Raw genomic sequence first — 18,493 nt, 5'->3', positions numbered from 1 at the left:
ATGCGTTCGATCCTTAGCACCACATAACAACAAAGATGTTGTGTCCGCCGAGAACTAAAAAATAAATATTAAAAATTGTCTCTCTCTCTCCTCTCTCTCACTCTATCTTTAAAAAAAAAAAAAAAAGAAATGCAGACTAATTCTAAGCAGAGGTTCTAAGTCCCACATCTATGTTTACATACTTGGAAATTTTAAATTTGAAATATGCATTTAATTGGGGCCCTGGTGCATGTCTCTAATTCCAGTGATATGGGAGGCTGTGGCAGGATTACAAGTTTGATGCCAGCCTCAGCAACTTAGCAAAACTCTGTCTCAAAATTTAAAAAAAGGGCTGGGATATTAGATCAGGTGTAAAGTACCCCTGGGTTTGATCCCCAATGATGGAGGTGGAGGAAGTACATTTTCTTAAAAGTCCTGTCAATGATTCATCACAGACTTGTAAAAATGGGAAACAAATGTCCTGTAGTAGGAAATTGATTTGATAAATCAATGTAACCATGTGATGGACTACTTTACAGCATTAAAATTATACTTTCTAGCACTGCACATCCCTGTAATTCCAGCTATTTGGGAGGCTAAGGTAGGAGAATGGAGAGTTCTTGGTCAGCTTGGGTAAAACAGCCAGACCCCATCTCAAAAAATAAAATAATAATAAAAAAATTAAACCCAGAGTCTAACGCCTGCTAATGTAAGTGCTCTTTCACTACAAAATTGTGCTTTTTTTTTTTTTTTTTTTTTTTGGTGCTGGAAATTGAAAAATTGAATCCAGGGGACCCTTAACCACTTAGTCACACTCCCAACCTTTTTTATTTTGTGACAGAGTCTCACTAAATTGCTAAGGCTGGCTTTGAACTTGTGATCCTCCTGCCTCAGCTCCCAAATTGATGGGATTTATAGGCGTGTGCTACCGCGACGGCTAAAATTGTGCTTTCAAAGACTAATAAGTGATGAGAAAAATACTCAAGATAAAATGTTAAGTAAAAAAAAAAAAAAAAAAAAAAAGTGAGTCAGGTGGTGGCTCACGTCAGCAGTCCCGGAGGTAGGCAGAGGTGGGAGGATCTGTGACTCAGACCAGCTTGGTCAACATTGCAAGACCTCCTTTCAAAAAAAAAAAAAAAAAAAAAAAGCAATCCTGGCTTAGTGGCGCTGGCCTGGAATCCCAGTGATTTGGGAGCTATGGCAGGAAGATGACAAATTTAAGGTCAGTCTGGGCAATTTAGGTAGAACCTGTCTCAAAATAATAAAAAGTGCTGGGGATGTAGCTAGTGGTAGGGCGCTTGCCTAGCCTATGCGAGACACCCTGAGTTCAGTCCCCAGTACTGCAAACCAAAACAACAGAAACTTTTCCTACAGGACCCCTCTGGAAAAGCAAGTACAGTACACACAGATGCAGGCAAAGGAGCACCCAAAGCTCCCCCCTGGGATTTGGGATGGGTGAAAAAAAGTGAGTTTCTTTCTGTAATCGTGTGTGTTCTGAACTTCCCTCAACGAGCGTTACCGCCCCTAAATCTGAAGTACCCACCCTAGTTCTCAGCGGAGAGGAAGGACACCTGGAGGACTCCTGCGCCCTCTGGCGGCGCCCCGAGGCCCCGCCCCACGGGCCGGCAGGACGGGGCGGGGCGGGGCGCTCACAGCCCAGCGCAGCCCAGCCCGGCCCCCGCAGGACTCGCCGCACGGGGAAGTGGAACGCACGCTTGGAAACAGCGCAGGCAAGGCTTGGGGCCGGGGCGGCGGAGGTGGGGACTGCGGGCTACTAGGGACTAGGTGGCCTGGGTTGCGCTGGCCCCGAGCCCCCAAACTTTCTCGGAGTGCGCGACCGGCCGGCCCCTCCAGAGTTAGCTGGGGGCTGGCCTGCTTCGGCCTCAGAGTGGGGATCTTTCGCCCTGGCAGTGGGGAGTTTCGCTTTTCCTATGCGCCTTGGGAGGGCATGTGGCACCTGGTTAGCCTTGGGAACCAAGCAGCTGTTGAGGGCGCCGGTGAACTGACCAGGGTCTAGGAAGGGATTCTCTCTTACAGGAACGAGTAGCTTGTCTGTGGCAGGGCGGGTCCCCCAAGCGAGGCTCAGAGTGGCCAGCTGTGAGTTGGGGGTTGTCATGGCTCTCAGCAGGGGGAGAGAGGGAGGGGAACCAGCCCAGGGTGGCCCCCACCCCAGGTTGCCCCTCCTTTCCCTGTTGCCGCTGGCTTGGCGTAGTCCCAGCAGTGTGTAAGTGGTGGGGTAAGGGGAGTTCCCAGCCCAGAGAAGGGTGGAAGCCGGGGCAGCCACAGCCCACAGCCCGGGGAAGTGGCAACCCCATCACCATAACTTGGCCGCAGCCCGACACTGAACCACCGCCCCGTGGACTGAGTTCTGGAAGCTACCTGGAACCACCCGTCCTCCTCAGAACCTATTTGAGTCAGAGTAAAAACAAAACAGGGGGCTGGGGATGTGGCTCAAGTGGTAGCGCGCTCGCCTGGCATGCGTGCAGGGTTCGATCCTCAGCACCACATACAAAGATGTTGAGTCTGCTGAAAACGAAAAAATAAATAAAAAATAAATAAAAAAATTCTCTCTCTCTCTCCTCCCTCACTCTCTTTAAAAAAATGGACCTGTTTCTTTCTCTTCCTCTTTCCCTGCTCCTCCTTAATCTCTCTCTCTCTTAAAAAAAAACAAAAACAAAAACAGGGAAGTGGGAAAGGGAAAGCGATGGGAAGAGTGGGAGGGAGGGAGAGAAAGGCTGCTGGGCCTGACCTTGTTCTTCACCAGCTCTTGTCCTATAGGGGCTCCGTGCCCATCCACTCCCCTGTGGTCTCTGGGTAGTGTCCATGGGCTTGGGGTTCCACCCTGGACATAGGATAAGTGGGGAGATCTGGGAACCAGAAACAGAGCCAGATGCCACGGAAGGTCCATCAGGTGTCCAGTTCTCTTGGGCTCTGAAATATTCATCTGACTGGTGAGCTTTGGTTTCAAAGCTGGTTCCTTCGGCCTGGTCAGTGGTGGCAGGGGGAGCCAGGAGCTTCCTGAGGCTGCTTTGTCTGGAGCGAAAGGGGAGCCATACTTCCGTGTCACTTGGGGACTCTTAGTCTTAAGGACCCAGTTTACAGCTTAGAATGAAGTGGTAGGACGACTGTCAAGGGTCCGACTTCCCTGTCTTCTTATGCCATGACCTCAGGGCCTCTCTTGTAAAATTGGGCACGCCAGAGAGGTAATGACGGGTTAGGTTAGAGCATAAGCATTAGGAGAGTCTCATGTCGTGAGCTGGGGTAATAGCCACCTCCATTCAGCCTCCTCTCTGGAAATGGGGGAGATTCCACCGCACAGCACCTCCAATCCCAAAACTTCTCATCTAGGGCCCTTCAGAAAGAGCAGAAGTCCTACCCTAGAAGCCATAGTGAAGGGACACACACACACACTTGTGTGTCTTCAGAGTGCCAAACTGGAAGAACTGGAGGGTAGAGGCTCATAAAAATCTCTGGAAAGAAATTCTGCTAACATAAATAACCATGATGTGGACCTTCTGTGAAGATGTTGTGGAAGGGTGACCTTGACAAAATCTGTTAACCCTAAGATTCTGGGATTCTAGGCCCAAACCTAGGTCTCATTTTAAAGTAGTAATGCTATCCAGAAGTCCACTGGCCACAGAGGCTGGTATCTAGAGGGTTCTCGATAAATTGGTCAGGAGAATGATAATGAGTCCTTGCTTGCAAAGATCTGTTCTTTTCCCCTACATAGGGGTGATGGTAGGGTATGCTAGTGTCCTGGTTTTGTGCAGGCTGGAGATCTGCTCTGTTGCAGGGCAGTAAATCCTATCATGGAAGTTACAGTAACAGCTGTGTGCCTCTGGGGCTTAGGGTCATGGAGGACCCTCCAGAGTATCCTGAAACTGAGTTGATTGAGAGTAAGGTTCTTGGTGTGAGTAAGGGCAGGCTGGGTGGAGGCAAAGGAGTTTTAAGATATGAGAGGTTAGAACACGGATTTTTCTGATCCAGACAACTATGTAAGACATAGGTGGTCTGGATCCTCATCCCACAAATGTTAGGTGTGCCTGGATCAAAGAGTTTCAGCCTTAGGAAAGTTTGGGGGGTACTGGGTTAAACAAAATTGAACAGGTTTCTTAGGGCAGGACTTCACAGAGGCTTAATATGTCACTGTGCCTTGTGAATTTCCAAGAAAGGGATATGGACTGTTTATTTCTGCATTCATCCACTGACGCTTTTTCAGAATTGCCTGGCTTGGTAAGTCTCTCTCTCTCTGCTTTCTGGTTCTGGTAAACTAATCTCTGCTTTTGTCCCATAATTAGGCCGATTTGAAGATACAGGAGGCCAGAGAGGTCATTTGCCAGGATTCCCAGAGCTGGCTAAGGAACCCAGGTCTCTTGATTCCTGACATGCTGTTTCTTTCATACAGTGTTAGACTGTCTCTCTGCAGGCTTTAGGGTGAGTGAGAACCCAGGAGGTGCTTGCTGGAGGATCTGGAGGGAATTACTGGAGTAGTCTGGGAGGAGAGGCAGTTACAGCCATCTCCATACTCAGTGCATTCCATGTGCCTCTGCCTCTGTAGTTGTCCACTGGACCAGTGACACATCAGTAGTCCCTCCAGTGTAGGTTTCTTAGGGGGCATGTCAGTTTGCTTTGAAGGTTTTTGTTCTATTAGGCTACTTATTCAGAATCAGAAACCCGCAGAGTTGGAGAGAACTTTGATCTTTTGGTCCAGGATACTCATCTTACAGATGTAAAAGCTGGGTCTGGAGACATGAAGTGACCTACTATGACTCATGCAACTGAACTGGTACCAAAGCCAGGACAGGCATTAGGTCTCTGCCTTCTAACTCAGGACTCACCCATCCGATCACTTTTCACTAGGAAAAGCAATAGGTATCGACGATGCACTTGCTTAGTCCCTTCTGGTCATTTTCAGTCTTTCCACCATACCCACAGGTGCTGGGCTGCTCCCAGAGTGACTGTTGGGGGTGCCTTAGGGGCTTCTGTTCCAACCAGGTAAATAAAAAGTACAAGGTATGGACTTTAGCATCAGATACTGGCTCTGGGTTCAGACCCATCTCTGCTGTTTGCCTCTATGGGACCTTAAATGTGTTTTCTCTGAATTTGTTTTATTGGCCAGTAGGATTGAAGGGCTTCTGTGAGCATCAGAGTCCCCTACTTGCTTAGTAAGTACTGACAGTTCTTACTGCTTTAAGCCACTCTTAGTGGTCCTCTTCTGTGCCTGCCCACCTGCAGTTCTCCACTGTGGGTGGTTAATTATCTGTCTCATTCCTCTGCCTGTCTCTGCTCCTAACCTGGAAGTTCAGCTGAAGACAGGAGAGTTGAAACACCAGAGATGAGTAGGGGCTGTGCTCTAAAAGGGACATCCTATTTGTCAATGGCTTCTTCTTTCTTCATCTACGCTTCCAGACCATCCTGACCACTGATGTGGCTGAGGTCTCTGGCATTAATGCCTCGATGACACAATTCTGCCCCCAAACAAGGGTGATGGGTGATGGGAGAGCTGCCATTCCTGGGGTGTCCCATGCTCTCCTGGGCAGCTTCTCTTCCCTTGGAGACAGGAGCCAGCCCTCTGTCTTATGGATCCAGAAAGGCAACCCTGGCTAGAGATGGGGGCTGGGAGCTGGAGAGGGAAGCAACAGGTTGGAGCCAGAGCTTAAGAGAGAACCTGGGAAACGGGTGGCTTGTTCTGGCTCCTCCTCAGGGGTGTGTATGCGTCTGTCTTTCAGAGTTCTCAGATAGTAGGCAGGGCTGGGAAGGGAAGTTACAAACCCATGACCATGAGGGCCTGTCCTGGGCTGGGGCCAGAACTTTCTTGGCTCTGAGGTTTCCTGATCTGTCAAACGGCCAGATGATTTCTCAAGTTCATTCCAATCCAGGGCCGGCAGCACCCATTCTAAAGTCTGACATTTCAATTTTAGGCCCCTCTATAGAGTTCATCTCTTGGTCCTGGAGGCCAGGCCAGATAAAGAGTATGAGGTTGATTCTGGACTCCCTTGGTCTAGAATCAGGCCTGGTCACTTGCCCAAATTCTCCTGAATGTGTTTTACTCCTCTGCCCTGGTGGCTGTGCTAGGGTGGCGGGGCAGAGCTCTCCCTGGGGGAATGGGAAAGGAAAGCAGGGGAAGGAGCCAGCCAGACTGACTGTGCCGCAGCGCCTGCTGGGTGGGGCTTCCTGAGATGTGCACTCTGAGCTATTCTTTCCGTTCTGCTCAGCTCTGGGCATCTGTTCTTGGCAGGGAGGAGGGCAGGCTGCCTGGACCAGTCAGCTGCTCCTTTCTGCCCCTCCCTCCAACACACACCCTCTTGCAGTAACCCCAGTAGCTGGCCTCCTCTTCACAGATTCCAGAGCCTTAACCCCTCTTTTGCCCCAGGAGAACTGGTGCCCGAGGTAGTAGCCGGGCACACTCACTGACACAGCCCCAGGGGGGATGAGTCCCCTCCTCACATGGGAAAACATTGGTCACCAGCAAGTGTGTTGATTAGGCCAAGAGCCCAATCACTTTTTTTTCTGGTACTGGAGATTGAACTCAGGGGCACTTGACCAGTGAGCCCTATCCCCAGCCCTATTTTGTATTTTATTTAGAGACAAGGTCTCACTGAGTTGCTTAGTGCCTTGCTGTTGCTCAGGCTGGCTTTGAACTAGTGATCCTCCTGCCTCAGCCTCCCAAGATGCTGGGATTACAGGCGTGTGCCACCACCACAGGCTCCACTCACTTCCGTTTCTACCATCTCTGGGTGGAGAAGAGGCTCTGGGCTCCAACTGAGAGGAGCAAACCGAGATGGAGCTGCCAGGATCAGGCAGAGTCTAAAGCCTTGGTCACAAGCATGAGGTAGACAATGTTCTGATGGTTCAAGCTGCATGCAGCCACGGCAGTGGGCAAACAAACTCCCCACGGCTGGCATCTGTAGAAATGAATGCCTTCTGTATTTGAGGAAAAGGAAGTTTCTGGTGGGAACTCTACAGGCCCCTTTCAGCCTGTGGAGACGGTGGGGCCTTCCTTCAGCTACTGGCAGAACCTGGAAGGCTGGCTTGTAGGCTTTGGGCCTCATCTTCCCTCTGTCTCTCTCCATCCCTTCCTCTCCCCCCTGTTCTCCAGCCATCACCCTTGGTCTGGCTAGGAGAGGAGCTGGCTCCCTCTCCTTCCCTCTCTTCCCTAGACAGATATCAGCCTAAACTTTGGCCCCAGCACAGGCCCTGATGGTAGGAAGTGTCAGGGCCCTCACGTAGGCTGTGCAGGTGCTGGGGCAGACACAGAAGCAAGAAGCTGCCGAGGCTGGTGGCCCTGGGCCCCTGAGGCTCCTGCCAGTGTTCTCCTTGGCATGGCTCAGAGGTGAGGGTGGTGGAGGCTGGCAACCCCCTGGCAGGCACTAACAGGAAAGGTCTCCTTTCCTGTGTCCAGAGCTCTATACTAAATAAGTAGGATTAGGTCCTGGCCACAAAACCAGCTTTGTGACAAGGACAGATTACTGCTTCCTGCACAGTGGCTCTCTGGCTGGAGCAGAGAGGGGCAGGTTTGCCTTAGTGCGTGTCCTCTCCGCTCTGACCTTTTGAATCTCAATCTCTGGACCAGCCTCTGCCTCGAGCTGCTGGTTGGGGTTGGAGCCCACTGTGGAAGGCTGACTTGGCCTCCACTTTCTGTGTAAGCCTTCTGCTGTTAGAGGGCCTTAGACTGGAAGCCATGGGAGAAGGGGTGAGGAGTTTGGATAGATAGGCTGTGCAAATGAGGAACTCGAGAGAGGGACTCAGAACATGGCTCTGGGCCAGTCTAGGGCCCTGAGTCTTGACTCCATCTCACCCTGGCAAGGTAACCATGGCCTGGTGACTTCATTCTTCTAAGCCTTGCTGTCTCCATTTGTAAGTGGGGATAATAACAACCGTATCTACCCTGCTGGGCTACTGAAAAGACTTAATGAAAAAACTGAAAACAGCCAGTATTTATCTGTATTTTTCAGTGCTGGAGATCAAGCCCAGGGCCTCAGGTACACTAGGCAAGCACTCTACCACTGAGCTACATCCCCAGCCCTTTTTATTTTGAAACATATCTTGCTAAATTGCCCAGACTGGCCTTGAAATTGCGATCCTCTTACCTCAGCTTCCCAGGTAACTGGGATTATAAGCTTGTGCCATCATGCCACACAATTCTCTGGGGTGTGTGTATGTGTGTGTGTGGGGGACTCAAGTGTCAACCCCATTTTCTAGGTGAAGGCACTGGGGCATAGTGAGGTAAAGTGATCATGGTGTTGTCTGCTGCAGATGGGCTGGTGACTGAGGCCCCAGAGAAGTAGACTTGGACCTACTTTCCTCCCAGCAGGCAGGTCAACTTGTGAATTCTTCTGAAGTTGGGGCATGACATGGCAGGGTGAGGAGGCGCAGGGCTCTGTGAGTCAGCAGCCTACTGGGCTGGACCAGACTCTTGAGGTCTGTCTGAGGCTGACCTTCCTCTCTGTGAGTCATGTTCACCTATGGCCGCTGCAACCTCTCAGTCTGGGAATAGGGAGGGCAAAGGGCAGGCCCTGCGTAGCTCAGGTCCCAGGATCATCATCTGCTGATAGAGCTGGCTGCAAGCTCAGAGATCATCTGGTCTTTCTCACCTCAGTTCATAGAAGTGCACCCTGAGGAGGTAAAGGGCCAGGAAATGGTGGCATTGTGGTTTAGTGCACAGCATGCCTTTTGATGACAGGTGCCTCCTGGGCCTGTTCAGCCAGCCATATGTACTACCAACCCAATGGTGGATGTCAGATAGACCTGGGGTGCTGAGATGGTGCCATGATGCAGACACACCTATTCCAAAGGTGACTTGTCCTCCACCCCTTCCTCTAAAAAGGACACCAAGTTTTTACCTTTTTTTTTTGGTACCAGGGATTGAACTCAGGGGCACTCGACCACTGAGCCACATCTCCAGCCCTATTTTGTATTTCTAGGCAGGGTCTCACTGAGTTGCATTTTTGCATCTCACTAAATTGCTGAGTCTGGCTTTGAACTTACAATCCTCTTGCTTCCACCTCCCCAGCCACTGGGATCATAGGCATGCGCCACCATGCCCAGCAGATTTTTATCTTTTGGTGCAGGGGATTGAACCCAGGGGTGCTCTACTACTGAGCCCCAGCCCGTTTTATTTCTTGAGGCAGGGTCTTGCTAAGTCACCAAGGCTGGCCTTGAACTTACAGGAGATTCATATATGATAATTACTTAAGGCGATCTTCCTTCCCTTACACAGCCCCAGACATTCCATACCCAGTTCCTGTACTCTCCCCTGTGCGTCTGGCACCTGTCGCTGCAGGCTTTCCTGCTGCGCTGCAAGGGCTCGGCTCTGCTCTCCTGACACCTGCTTTGCCCCTCACACCTCACTGTCGGGAAGGGCATTCTTCCTGGCCAACACTTTCTTGCTCTGTCTGTCTCCTCACTCTGGGTGGATGGAGAAAGACTTTTATCAAAATAACCCATTCAGAGATCTGCCCTGCTATTTGATCCCCGCCACTTTCTCCTTTCTGAATGACCCTAGTTGTCCTAAGAAAGAAGACATAGACAGTCCTTTATCTCATCCCTGAACCGCATAGGGTGTCCTACAAAGAGAAGCCAGGGCTCTTTGGTTCCTGTAAAGGCTGAGGGTGGTTGCTGACCTGGATCTGGGGTGTCCCTGTGGGGTCCTCTAGGTCTACCCTGGACGAAGCTCTAGGAAAGGGATGGCCCTGTCAAGGGGCCCAGACTTTGTCAGGGCTTCTTCCCACGAGGGACCCAGGAAACTCCATCTTAGCTCTTCCCCCAGCTCTGCCACCTCAGTGGGGAACACCAGGCCTGAGGGACATTTATTTGGCAGAGGAGGCAATAAGGAGCACAGCATAACATAAAGGACATGTGCCCCAGATCCTGAAGGGATCCATTTTGACTCTGCTACTGACCTGCTAGCCCTGTGGTCCTGGGAATCGTTTACTGTTTTGGGCCTTGATTCTCTCATCTGAAAGGAGCATGGGGGCTATGCAACCCGAGGTGCCCTCAACCTGTGCTTCCGGGTTCCTGGCTGTGGGGCTGTCCCTGCTACTTAAGGAACTCCCTCCATCTTGTAGCTCCTTTAAATGACAACAGGGAGTTCCCAGCAGGCCCTCCTTACTGCTAGCCACTGCCCCTGGGGGAGACAGAAGAAACCATCAAGACCCCAGAGATATTGGGCTACAAAACCCACTCCCTTTGGAGGGGCCTTTGGGGCCCCATGCTCACTGTGTGCTCCTGCTCACCAGTGAAGGGAGCAGGCGTGCACAGGCTGTCACATGCCTACCTGACGTGCCACAGCTGGTTATTTAAGGAACCTGAAAGTCCAGTCTTGGGCCTGCTCTTCTGTGGGACCTCTTAGCAGCTTGCTGGCCCAGACCTCTCAGGCTCCCTTGACCCGGCCTGCTACCAGTCCACGGGCTCTTCCCCTGGGGCCAGGCGGCCCTGGCATTGGGCTAGACTGTTCCCTCCTCCTTCTCCTCTCCACTCGGAGCTTGGCTGCACCCCAGCTCTGGCTCTCAGGCTCTGTGCTCCAGCCAGCTGGGTGGGGGCTGGGCTTCCACTCTGGAGGGTCTCAGCTGGCCCTGTGACTCACTGGAGGCTCTACCAGAGCCCTCCAGCCTCTTTCTTGGTTCTGTTGAAAAGCCATCAACACTGGAAGGCTTTTTTATGTGAGGACAGGGAGTTCCCAGGCGCCCAGTTCCTCGTGCATCACATCTGATGTTCAGCATCAACTCTAGTTGCCTCACTAACCCCTCCTCCTGCTTTCTTGTGGCCAGGAAATTACACAGGGAAGACACAGCTCTCCATGAAGAGCTGGCTTGAGGGCAAGAGGGCCAGGGGTTGGGCTGATGGGAAGCAGCCTGTGGGAAGCAAGTAACATGTGTGACCCAGAGAAAAATTAGGAGGCTCTCTTCTCCAGGGAGACACAGCCTGGGAGGGAATGGGGGTGGAGTGAGCTGTGCCAGGCACTCATGACTACTTTGCTTATCTTCCATTTCAGGTCCCAGCAGCTGGGGTTTTCCCTCAGCTCTTTGAGTGGCCATGTCCAACCCTACTGCCCCACCTCCATATGAGGACCGCAACCCCCTGTATCCTGGCCCTCCACCCCCTGGGGGCTATGGGCAACCATCTGTCCTGCCAGGAGGGTACCCTGCCTACCCTGCCTACCCACAACCTGGTTACGGCCACCCTGCTGGCTACCCACAGCCTATGCCTCCCATCCACCCGATGCCCATGAACTACGGTGAGTCCTGGAAGTGGATGTGGAAGGTGGGCGAGAGGAGCAGCCCTTGGGTGAATGTGGCCCCCTCCTTTTCACTCCCTTCTCTTCAACTTCCCTTTTAATGCCTTTTCCCTCTCATCTGTTTAGATCTCTCCTTCCATTTTGTTTTACTTCCTTACTTTCCCCCCTCAGCTCCTCCAGCCACATGGTAGCCCCTTTATTCAGCCAGGAGGCTGAGTCCGTGCCTTCCCTACCAGGGGCCATGTCTGTCTTAGGAGCTATCCCTGGAACCCCAAACACTTCACTTTTTAAAATACATCCTTGGGGATGACAAATCCTCATCCTTTAGGTAAAGTCTGAGTTTTGCAAACACCCCAAAGTGGAGCCAACCTTGGTAAACATCATGGCAGGTCAGAAACAAGTGAGGTTAGAATGCAGTGAGCCCCTTTTCCTGGGCGTCTTTTTAATTTTGTGGTGCTAGAGATGGAACCCAGGGCTTCATACATGCTAAGCATATGCTTTACTTCTGAACTATGCATAGTGCTTTCTGGTTGGATTTTGACAGCAGTTCCCAAAGAGGCATCCACACAATGTTCGGAAGCTGTGCAGCAGCTCTGGAGTCCTGACGCAAGTGTAGGGCCAGCTCTCACTTGGACATGTGTGTTCTGGTGCGGACTGGAATGCGTCACTCACATGTGAGAGGCTACATGCCCTTGAAAGATCTGCTCTTAATGAGGCTTACGCTACATCCTGGCCCTTATCCTCTGTTCTCCCCACCTTTTCTCTGGCCCTCCATCCCTGAGGCTGTTGCTCTGCCAGCTAGCCCCACTCCTGCCTGCTTCTTCCCTGGATCCTGACACCACCACCTGACCCCGATGGTGTGGGCTGGCTGCACAGAGCCCTAAGAGATGCATGTGGATGGACTGGCTTTTGCCTAAGCCCCCTCATGCCACCCTGGCTCAGGTCACTCTGAGGGCATCCAGAGGACCCTGGCTGGGAAAGGAGTTCTGCACTGTAACACTTGACTTTGGCTGGAGATACCTGAGCCTTTCAGACAGTGTTGAGAAGTTTTGGGATGAAGGTTACATTCCCAGGTCTCCAGATGGTCCTATGTGATCTGTCCCTAGGCCCTGGCTATGATGGAGAGGAGAGAGCAGTGAGCGACAGCTTTGGGCCTGGAGAGTGGGATGACAGAAAAGTCCGACACACATTCATCCGAAAGGTGAGATGGGCTGGGAGGCAGGTGGACCTGGCCCCTCACGCTGTGGGAATTGGGGAGGGCCAGGCCACACCAACCACAGGCAAAGGCACAGAATTCTCATAGAAATTTGCTGGCTGCCTGCCCTCACTGCTCTCTCCCCGGCTTCCCTATCCCCAGCATCCCTTCTCTTTGACCTTGTTTTGGGAGGACAGTCAATCTGGGAAATCTCCCACCTCTTCCCCAGACCTTGTTTTCCCGTTAAGACCCTAAACAACTGGGGAGCTCCTAATCCACTCTCCTATCTCACATCTGCAAGGCACCTGCTCAGGGCAGACAGATGTGTGACATGCCATGCTGAACTGCAAGTGTGGAGCCACGGTGGTGGTACAGGGCAGCCCTGCAGGGCTGGATGCTGGACAGGAGGGAGGGAGCAGAAATTCAAACAGCATGTGGACCATGTTCCCCACTGGGGTCACCTCTAGGCCAGGCTGCAGCTGCAGGCTCTTTGAGGGCTCAAAGTAAAAGCAGAGCCTTCAAAATAGGGAAAAGAAGCCCCTTCCACCACTGCCAGGATAGGAAGGGCAGGGCTGTGCTCCTTTGGCTTCTTGGTCTTGTGGTTCTGCTTCCTGGGGAGAGGCCAGCAGACAGGGTGATCACCTGTGCCCCTGGCCGGCTATGTTCCAGGTTTACAGCATCATCTCCGTCCAGCTGCTCATCACGGTGGCCATCATTGCTATCTTCACCTTTGTGTGAGTGTCTGGGCCTCGCTGACCCTACCTTCCACCCTGGAGAGTTCTGGGTCGGCTGCCTGTCTTGGGGGTGCTTGGCGGGGAGGCAGCTGAGCCCTGGAATGACTCTTCTCCTCTTCCTCGACTCCACAGGGAGCCAGTTGGCCAATTCGTGAGGAGGAATGTGGCTGTGTACTACGTGTCCTAGTGAGTGTGCCTGGCTCTACTCAAGGCGAGGGGAGGAGGTGGCTGGCAGTGTTTCCAGTTGACCGGCTCTACTCAGGGCATGGATCAAAATGCTTTTTTGTTTTTTAAATATTTTTTTGGATGTTGATCAATCTTTATTTACTCACTTATTTATATGTGGTGCTGGGATTCGAACCCAGTGCCTCACACATGCTACGCAAGTGCTCTACCACTGAGCCACAACCACAGCTCCTCAAAATGTTTTTTGAGAGGGTCCTTCCCAGTGGCCAGTGCCATTCTCCCATGCTGGGGTGTGCCTGATGAGGAGTCACAGAATCACATAGCATGTGGTGGGGCAGCAGACGATGATGACAGCAGTGTGCAGTCTGCATGGAAGTGCCCAGGTTCTCACAGCCAGTTTCTATGGCCCGCACGCATGTTACAGAACTGCTCAGGGTCCCTGGCTTGGTAGTTCTGCCCTAACTCTTCCTGAGTAGCTTCCCCTCAGACCCAAGCAGCTTCCTAGGCCTCCAAGCCCTGGGCCAGCTGAGTGCTGCCAGGCTGGGCTGAGAAACGGCCAAGGGTAGCTCTGGCCACAGTCCATGTCCCATCTCTTCTTCCCCAGTGCTGTCTTCATCGTCACCTACCTGACCCTTGCCTGCTGCCAGGGACCCAGGTGAGTTCTAGAGCCTTAGACAATGAGGAGAGAAGGGGGTGGGACAAGAGCGAGTATTTTGGGAAGAAAATGGATTCCTTGTAGTGGTCGAATGGAGACTTACAAGAAGTACTGTGGTGGTGGTGGTGGTGATGATGATGATGATGATGATGTCGGTGACTACCGTTCAGAGGTTTACATAGCACTGTCTGAGATATATTTAGCTACCATTTTTACAGCAACCCTGCAAGATATGTAGAATTTTAACCATTTAATAAACAGGAAAGAGAAAAGGAAAAAGGCAGTGTGGGGAGGGGGGAAGGGAAAAGAAAAATGAGAGGGAAAAAAAGAACCCCAAACCAAACAGGAAGAACTCAAGGCTCAGAGAGGCTGGACAACTTTCTCACAGTCACACAGGTAGTCGGAGTAATAGTGGCAAACAGTTTCAGGTCTTTCTGGCTCCATAGCACAGGTCCACTCCACTGCTCCATGTTGTCCTTTTGAACCCCCCTGAGCAGGTACCAAAGCCATGCCAGCCTTCTCTTCCCCAGAGCAGGGCTTGTCCCTGCAGGCACAGGAGCCAGGTGCTCCCTTGTGCTGAGGGAACCTCTAGGATCTGACTTCCTAAGTCATGTAACCAGGCCTTTTCTTCCCCCTAAGGCGCCGGTTCCCATGGAACATCATCCTGCTGACTCTCTTTGTAAGTCTAGAAGGGTAGGGGAGCGCTGTCCCAGGGAAGGGAAGGAGATATCACTGGGGAAGGATGTCCCTGGCTTTCTCCCCCTAATTATCCTTACTGCTAGCTCTGGGTCCCCTCTGTGGCTGCATCTTTCCAGCTCCATCGAATCTACTCCCAGCTCTGGAAGGCCACTGTGGTCATCCCCCAGTGCCTTTGCACGTGCTGGGCAAGTGCTCTACCACTGAACTTCACCCAGTACCTGCCGTTCTTAAATGTCTTCTTTGTTTCTCTCCCTCAGACTTTTGCCATGGGCTTTATGACAGGCACCATTTCCAGGTACATGCAAGGGCAATCTACCATCTTCATGTGAAGTGTGTATTCTTGGGGAGCAGGTGTTCCTGGGCTGATGGTCATCTGTGGGGATGGGTTCTGGGTGGAATCTTCTGGAAGTGGTGAGTTTGAAGTCATTTGTATGTGCTTATGCCTCTGGCTTCTCTTAACTCCTTCCTTCCAGTATGTATCAGACCAAAGCTGTCATCATTGCAATGATCATCACTGCTGTGGTGTCCATTTCTGTCACCATCTTCTGCTTTCAGACCAAGGTGAGGGAATGGAGGGTTCTTCCCTGGCACCTGCCTCTCTTTATTATGAAACCTGGCCCTTTGGGTTTGGCATTTGAATGGCCTGGGAGGGCCCAGATCCATATAGACCAGGGATTTCCGTTAGAGACCTAATCCCCTTTCCCATATCTACACCTGCACAGCTGCCTCCTATGTCTGTCCTTAGCATGACATGGTCATTACTGTGTCTCCAGGAGGCAGAACTGGGACTCTCAGGCAGGGTGGCAGGGTGGCAAGGCCAGTCTGGCTGGGCTGCTAGTGACGGCAGTTGACAGGTACCTCATTCTTCTTCCTGGCAGGTGGACTTCACCTCGTGCACAGGCCTCTTCTGTGTCCTGGGAATTGTGCTGATGGTGTCTGGGATTGTCACTAGCATTGTGCTGTACTTCAAATATGTGAGTGTCCCATGAGGGCTGAGGCCACTGAACCCAGTCCTCACTGCAGACTCCCTGTATAGCAGAATGTAGCAGGGCCCCTCATCTGGGCAGGCTGACCTTAGAACCTTCTAGTGGCTAGCAAAGGCATCCACATACAAGCACCATCCTTTTGGGTTAGGGAATAGTCAGTGTCTCTTTGGAAAGAGCCACAGCACTGGGAGCCCTAGACAGCGCCTATGTTGTCCAGCCTCTCTGAGCCTTCCTATGGGAAGTAGTAGATTAGAGCTGACAGCTGAGACCAGGTTCTGGGAGGCAGACTGGAAGAGGAACCCAGAGGAACAAGATGGACCTGTGTGGAAGGGACTTTGGAGATGTCTGGAGCTGAATCCTTTGACTATAGTCAGCTAAAGGAAAACATGAGGTCCCCAGGCTGATGACCATCTCACCGTGGACTGGCCTTGTCCTTCTGTGGACAGGCACCTACAGGAGAGTGAAGCAGGGCTGCCTTGTGGGTACCCCCTAATTCTGAACCTCATCAGGGTGGTTGCAGGCTAGGGTTTCCTTCCCTCCTAGCCCTTCTTCATTCTGTCCATCCCAGGATGGGCTGTGTGGTCTGTTGAGTGCTGACCAGGACTGGAGGAAAGATGACGGGGCTCTTCAGCTGGTGTGTGCTGGGTCTGTCCCTCCAAAGCTGTCACTCAGCCACTGCTTTTTCTCAGAAGCAGAGTGGACACCTCTGCAGATTAGCTCTATGGATTGGTCTGGCTAAAAGATGCTTTGATTGGTTTTATATGGCCGCTTTAGGATAGCCTCTGCTCCCTCTGCCAAATATGTCACCGTTTCAGATCTGTTCTAGGACCTAGAAGGGCATGCCCCAGGATCCCAGTGAACTGGCTTCCTAGTTCTGTCCACTCTGATGCCTGAATCCCGGGGGTTAGCTGGGTCCTGAAGGCCTGACACTGTACTTTGCTCAGATTTCTAACACCACCCCATCTCCTTCTTCCCAGATTTACTGGCTCCACATGGTCTATGCTGCTTTGGGGGCCATTTGTTTCACCCTGGTAAGTCCCTGCTGTGCTCTGGAAAGCTGAACTGAGGGGATGGAGGACAGGGGACGGCGAGTGAATTTAGGTGTCTTGGAACAGAGCCAGAAGCGATCTTTCCTCACTGTCAAGAGTTCCCGTGATTTTCAGGGCACTCCTGCTGTATTAGTCACACACCTGCTGTTGGAATGCTGGGCAGGAGATGCAGTGTGCCTGCCTCTGTTTCTGGTGTGGACTGCAGGAGGCAGAGACCACCTGTTAGCCTGTTGTTTACCCTAAGCGCGCTTGCTACGTGGCACACAGGCTCCCAGGACAACTCTGCTGACCAAAAAGGAGCTCTGGGCCTCCGGGTACTCACTGGCACTCACTTCTAGCTTCCCTGTCCCTGCAGTTTCTGGCTTATGACACACAGTTGGTCCTGGGGAACCGGAAGCACACCATCAGCCCAGAGGACTACATCACGGGTGCCCTGCAGATCTACACAGATATCGTCTATATCTTCACCTTTGTGCTGCAGCTGTTGGGAGATCGCAACTGAGGAGCCCCCCGTTTCACCCTCGCTGGGTTCTCCCTTCCCCAGAGGGCTGGGCCCTGTGACTGGGGTCTGGGCCTCAGACACTTTTTTCTTCCCCTCAAGTAACATACCCAGTTTCCTTTCTGTCCAGGAGATGGGTAACCTCTCTGGCTGTGGAGGTGTGGGAACCTGTGGTGGGCAGTGGGTGCTGGGACAGTTCAGATCTGTTAGTGGGCTTGGCAGGAATGAGGCTGAGGATGTGTCTTTTGCCCTCTACCCACAATATGGCACCAAACTCTTAGCACTTGGGTGTGTGTGTGTGTGAAAAGAGCCCATTCTATAACTCAGAGGAAATGTGAACACAGAAGGGACTTTAAGGTGCAGGGCTTCCCCTCCCAATCTGTCACGGGCTTCTAGCCTAGGTAGCTGGAGCCTGTTTCCCTCCTAAACCCAGTAAAGCCAGACAGTATTATCCCCACCTCCTGGACTACAGGCCATTACTCTATACTCCTTAGACTTGGTACCTTTTAGCTCAGAATGGTAAAAGAGATCTGTGCCCAGGGGCCTCTGCACTCTAACCCCATCTTGTTTTTATAACATGTATGTATTGTTTATCTAGGTTAGGGCTGGGGGGAAGAAGAGATGAGCAAAGTACAGGAGCTAATACAAAGAGCATCTCCTCTGAGCTCCCTCCAGGCTTGGATGGTGTGAGAGAGCAGACCATTTGGAGCCTTCTGGTCCCCATTCTCCAAAGTTGCCTGGGACTTCCCTGGGTGCTTCTGAGGTCTTTTGCTTTCTCTGCTCAGGCAGGTAGAGCAGAAAGTGAGGGACAAGAGTCAGTAAACAGAGTAGTTTGTATGATCAGGAGTGTGGCATGGAAGTAGCCAGGGTGAGGAGATGGGTGGAGGCTTGGAAAATGCCTTGGGGCCTCCAGAGCCAGTTTGAGAAATACTAAAACCCACCTCAGTGCCCAAGGAGACTTTAATGCTCTTCCTTCTGCTAACAGGAAGGGCCCTGAGGGCAAGGTGACTGTCTCTCAGCCTGCTCTGAACTCCCACTGGGGGGCTTTTCACCACCTCTCTAGTCAGCCACTGCCTTCTTTGTAATACAAGTGCCTCAAGCTGGAATAGGGGAGGGGACAGGGTCAGTCTATTGGGTAGAGGCGGAAACCACATCAACCCAAGGATATAATTAGGACTTCTTTATTGAGTACTTGATCCTAAATATATCACACAAAGGGACACAATTACAAATGTTATTAAAGTTTTGTTTAGAAGTTAAACCCTGTGTGGCTCT

General features: G+C 51.9%; 2 protein-coding genes across 3 annotated transcripts in view; one reads left to right on the top strand and one right to left on the bottom strand.

The window, feature by feature from the left end:
- The window catches only part of Pnkd (PNKD metallo-beta-lactamase domain containing), a 65,433-nt gene that overhangs the window by 43,808 nt on the left and 3,132 nt on the right, over window positions 1-18,493 (bottom strand). The gene's annotated exons all lie outside the window — the stretch shown is intronic.
- Window positions 1,556-18,479, top strand: Tmbim1 (transmembrane BAX inhibitor motif containing 1). Its single transcript, XM_005330464.5, has 12 exons — window positions 1,556-1,709; window positions 10,973-11,215; window positions 12,322-12,416; window positions 13,080-13,144; window positions 13,277-13,330; window positions 13,935-13,985; window positions 14,625-14,664; window positions 14,942-14,979; window positions 15,158-15,245; window positions 15,563-15,658; window positions 16,648-16,701; window positions 17,075-18,479. The coding sequence occupies exons 2-12, from the start codon at window positions 11,014-11,016 to the stop codon at window positions 17,219-17,221; spliced, it is 930 nt and encodes a 309-aa protein (XP_005330521.2). The 5' UTR covers window positions 1,556-1,709; window positions 10,973-11,013; the 3' UTR covers window positions 17,222-18,479.

This window comes from Ictidomys tridecemlineatus, chromosome 7 (genome assembly GCF_052094955.1).
Source record: "Ictidomys tridecemlineatus isolate mIctTri1 chromosome 7, mIctTri1.hap1, whole genome shotgun sequence".
NCBI classification, from domain to species: Eukaryota; Metazoa; Chordata; class Mammalia; order Rodentia; family Sciuridae; genus Ictidomys; species Ictidomys tridecemlineatus.
Note: the sequence above shows the minus strand (reverse complement) of the source record. Positions and strands in the feature narration are given on the sequence as shown.

Bases quoted from the DNA above. Each gene is read 5' to 3' on its own strand.
- Tmbim1 (XM_005330464.5), top strand. From the start codon at position 11,014: ATGTCCAACCCTACTGCCCCACCTCCATATGAGGACCGCAACCCCCTG. The intron at 13,986-14,624 runs GTGAGTTCTAGA...CTTCCCCCTAAG, and splicing joins GCCTGCTGCCAGGGACCCAG to GCGCCGGTTCCCATGGAACA. The intron at 16,702-17,074 runs GTAAGTCCCTGC...CTGTCCCTGCAG, and splicing joins GGGCCATTTGTTTCACCCTG to TTTCTGGCTTATGACACACA.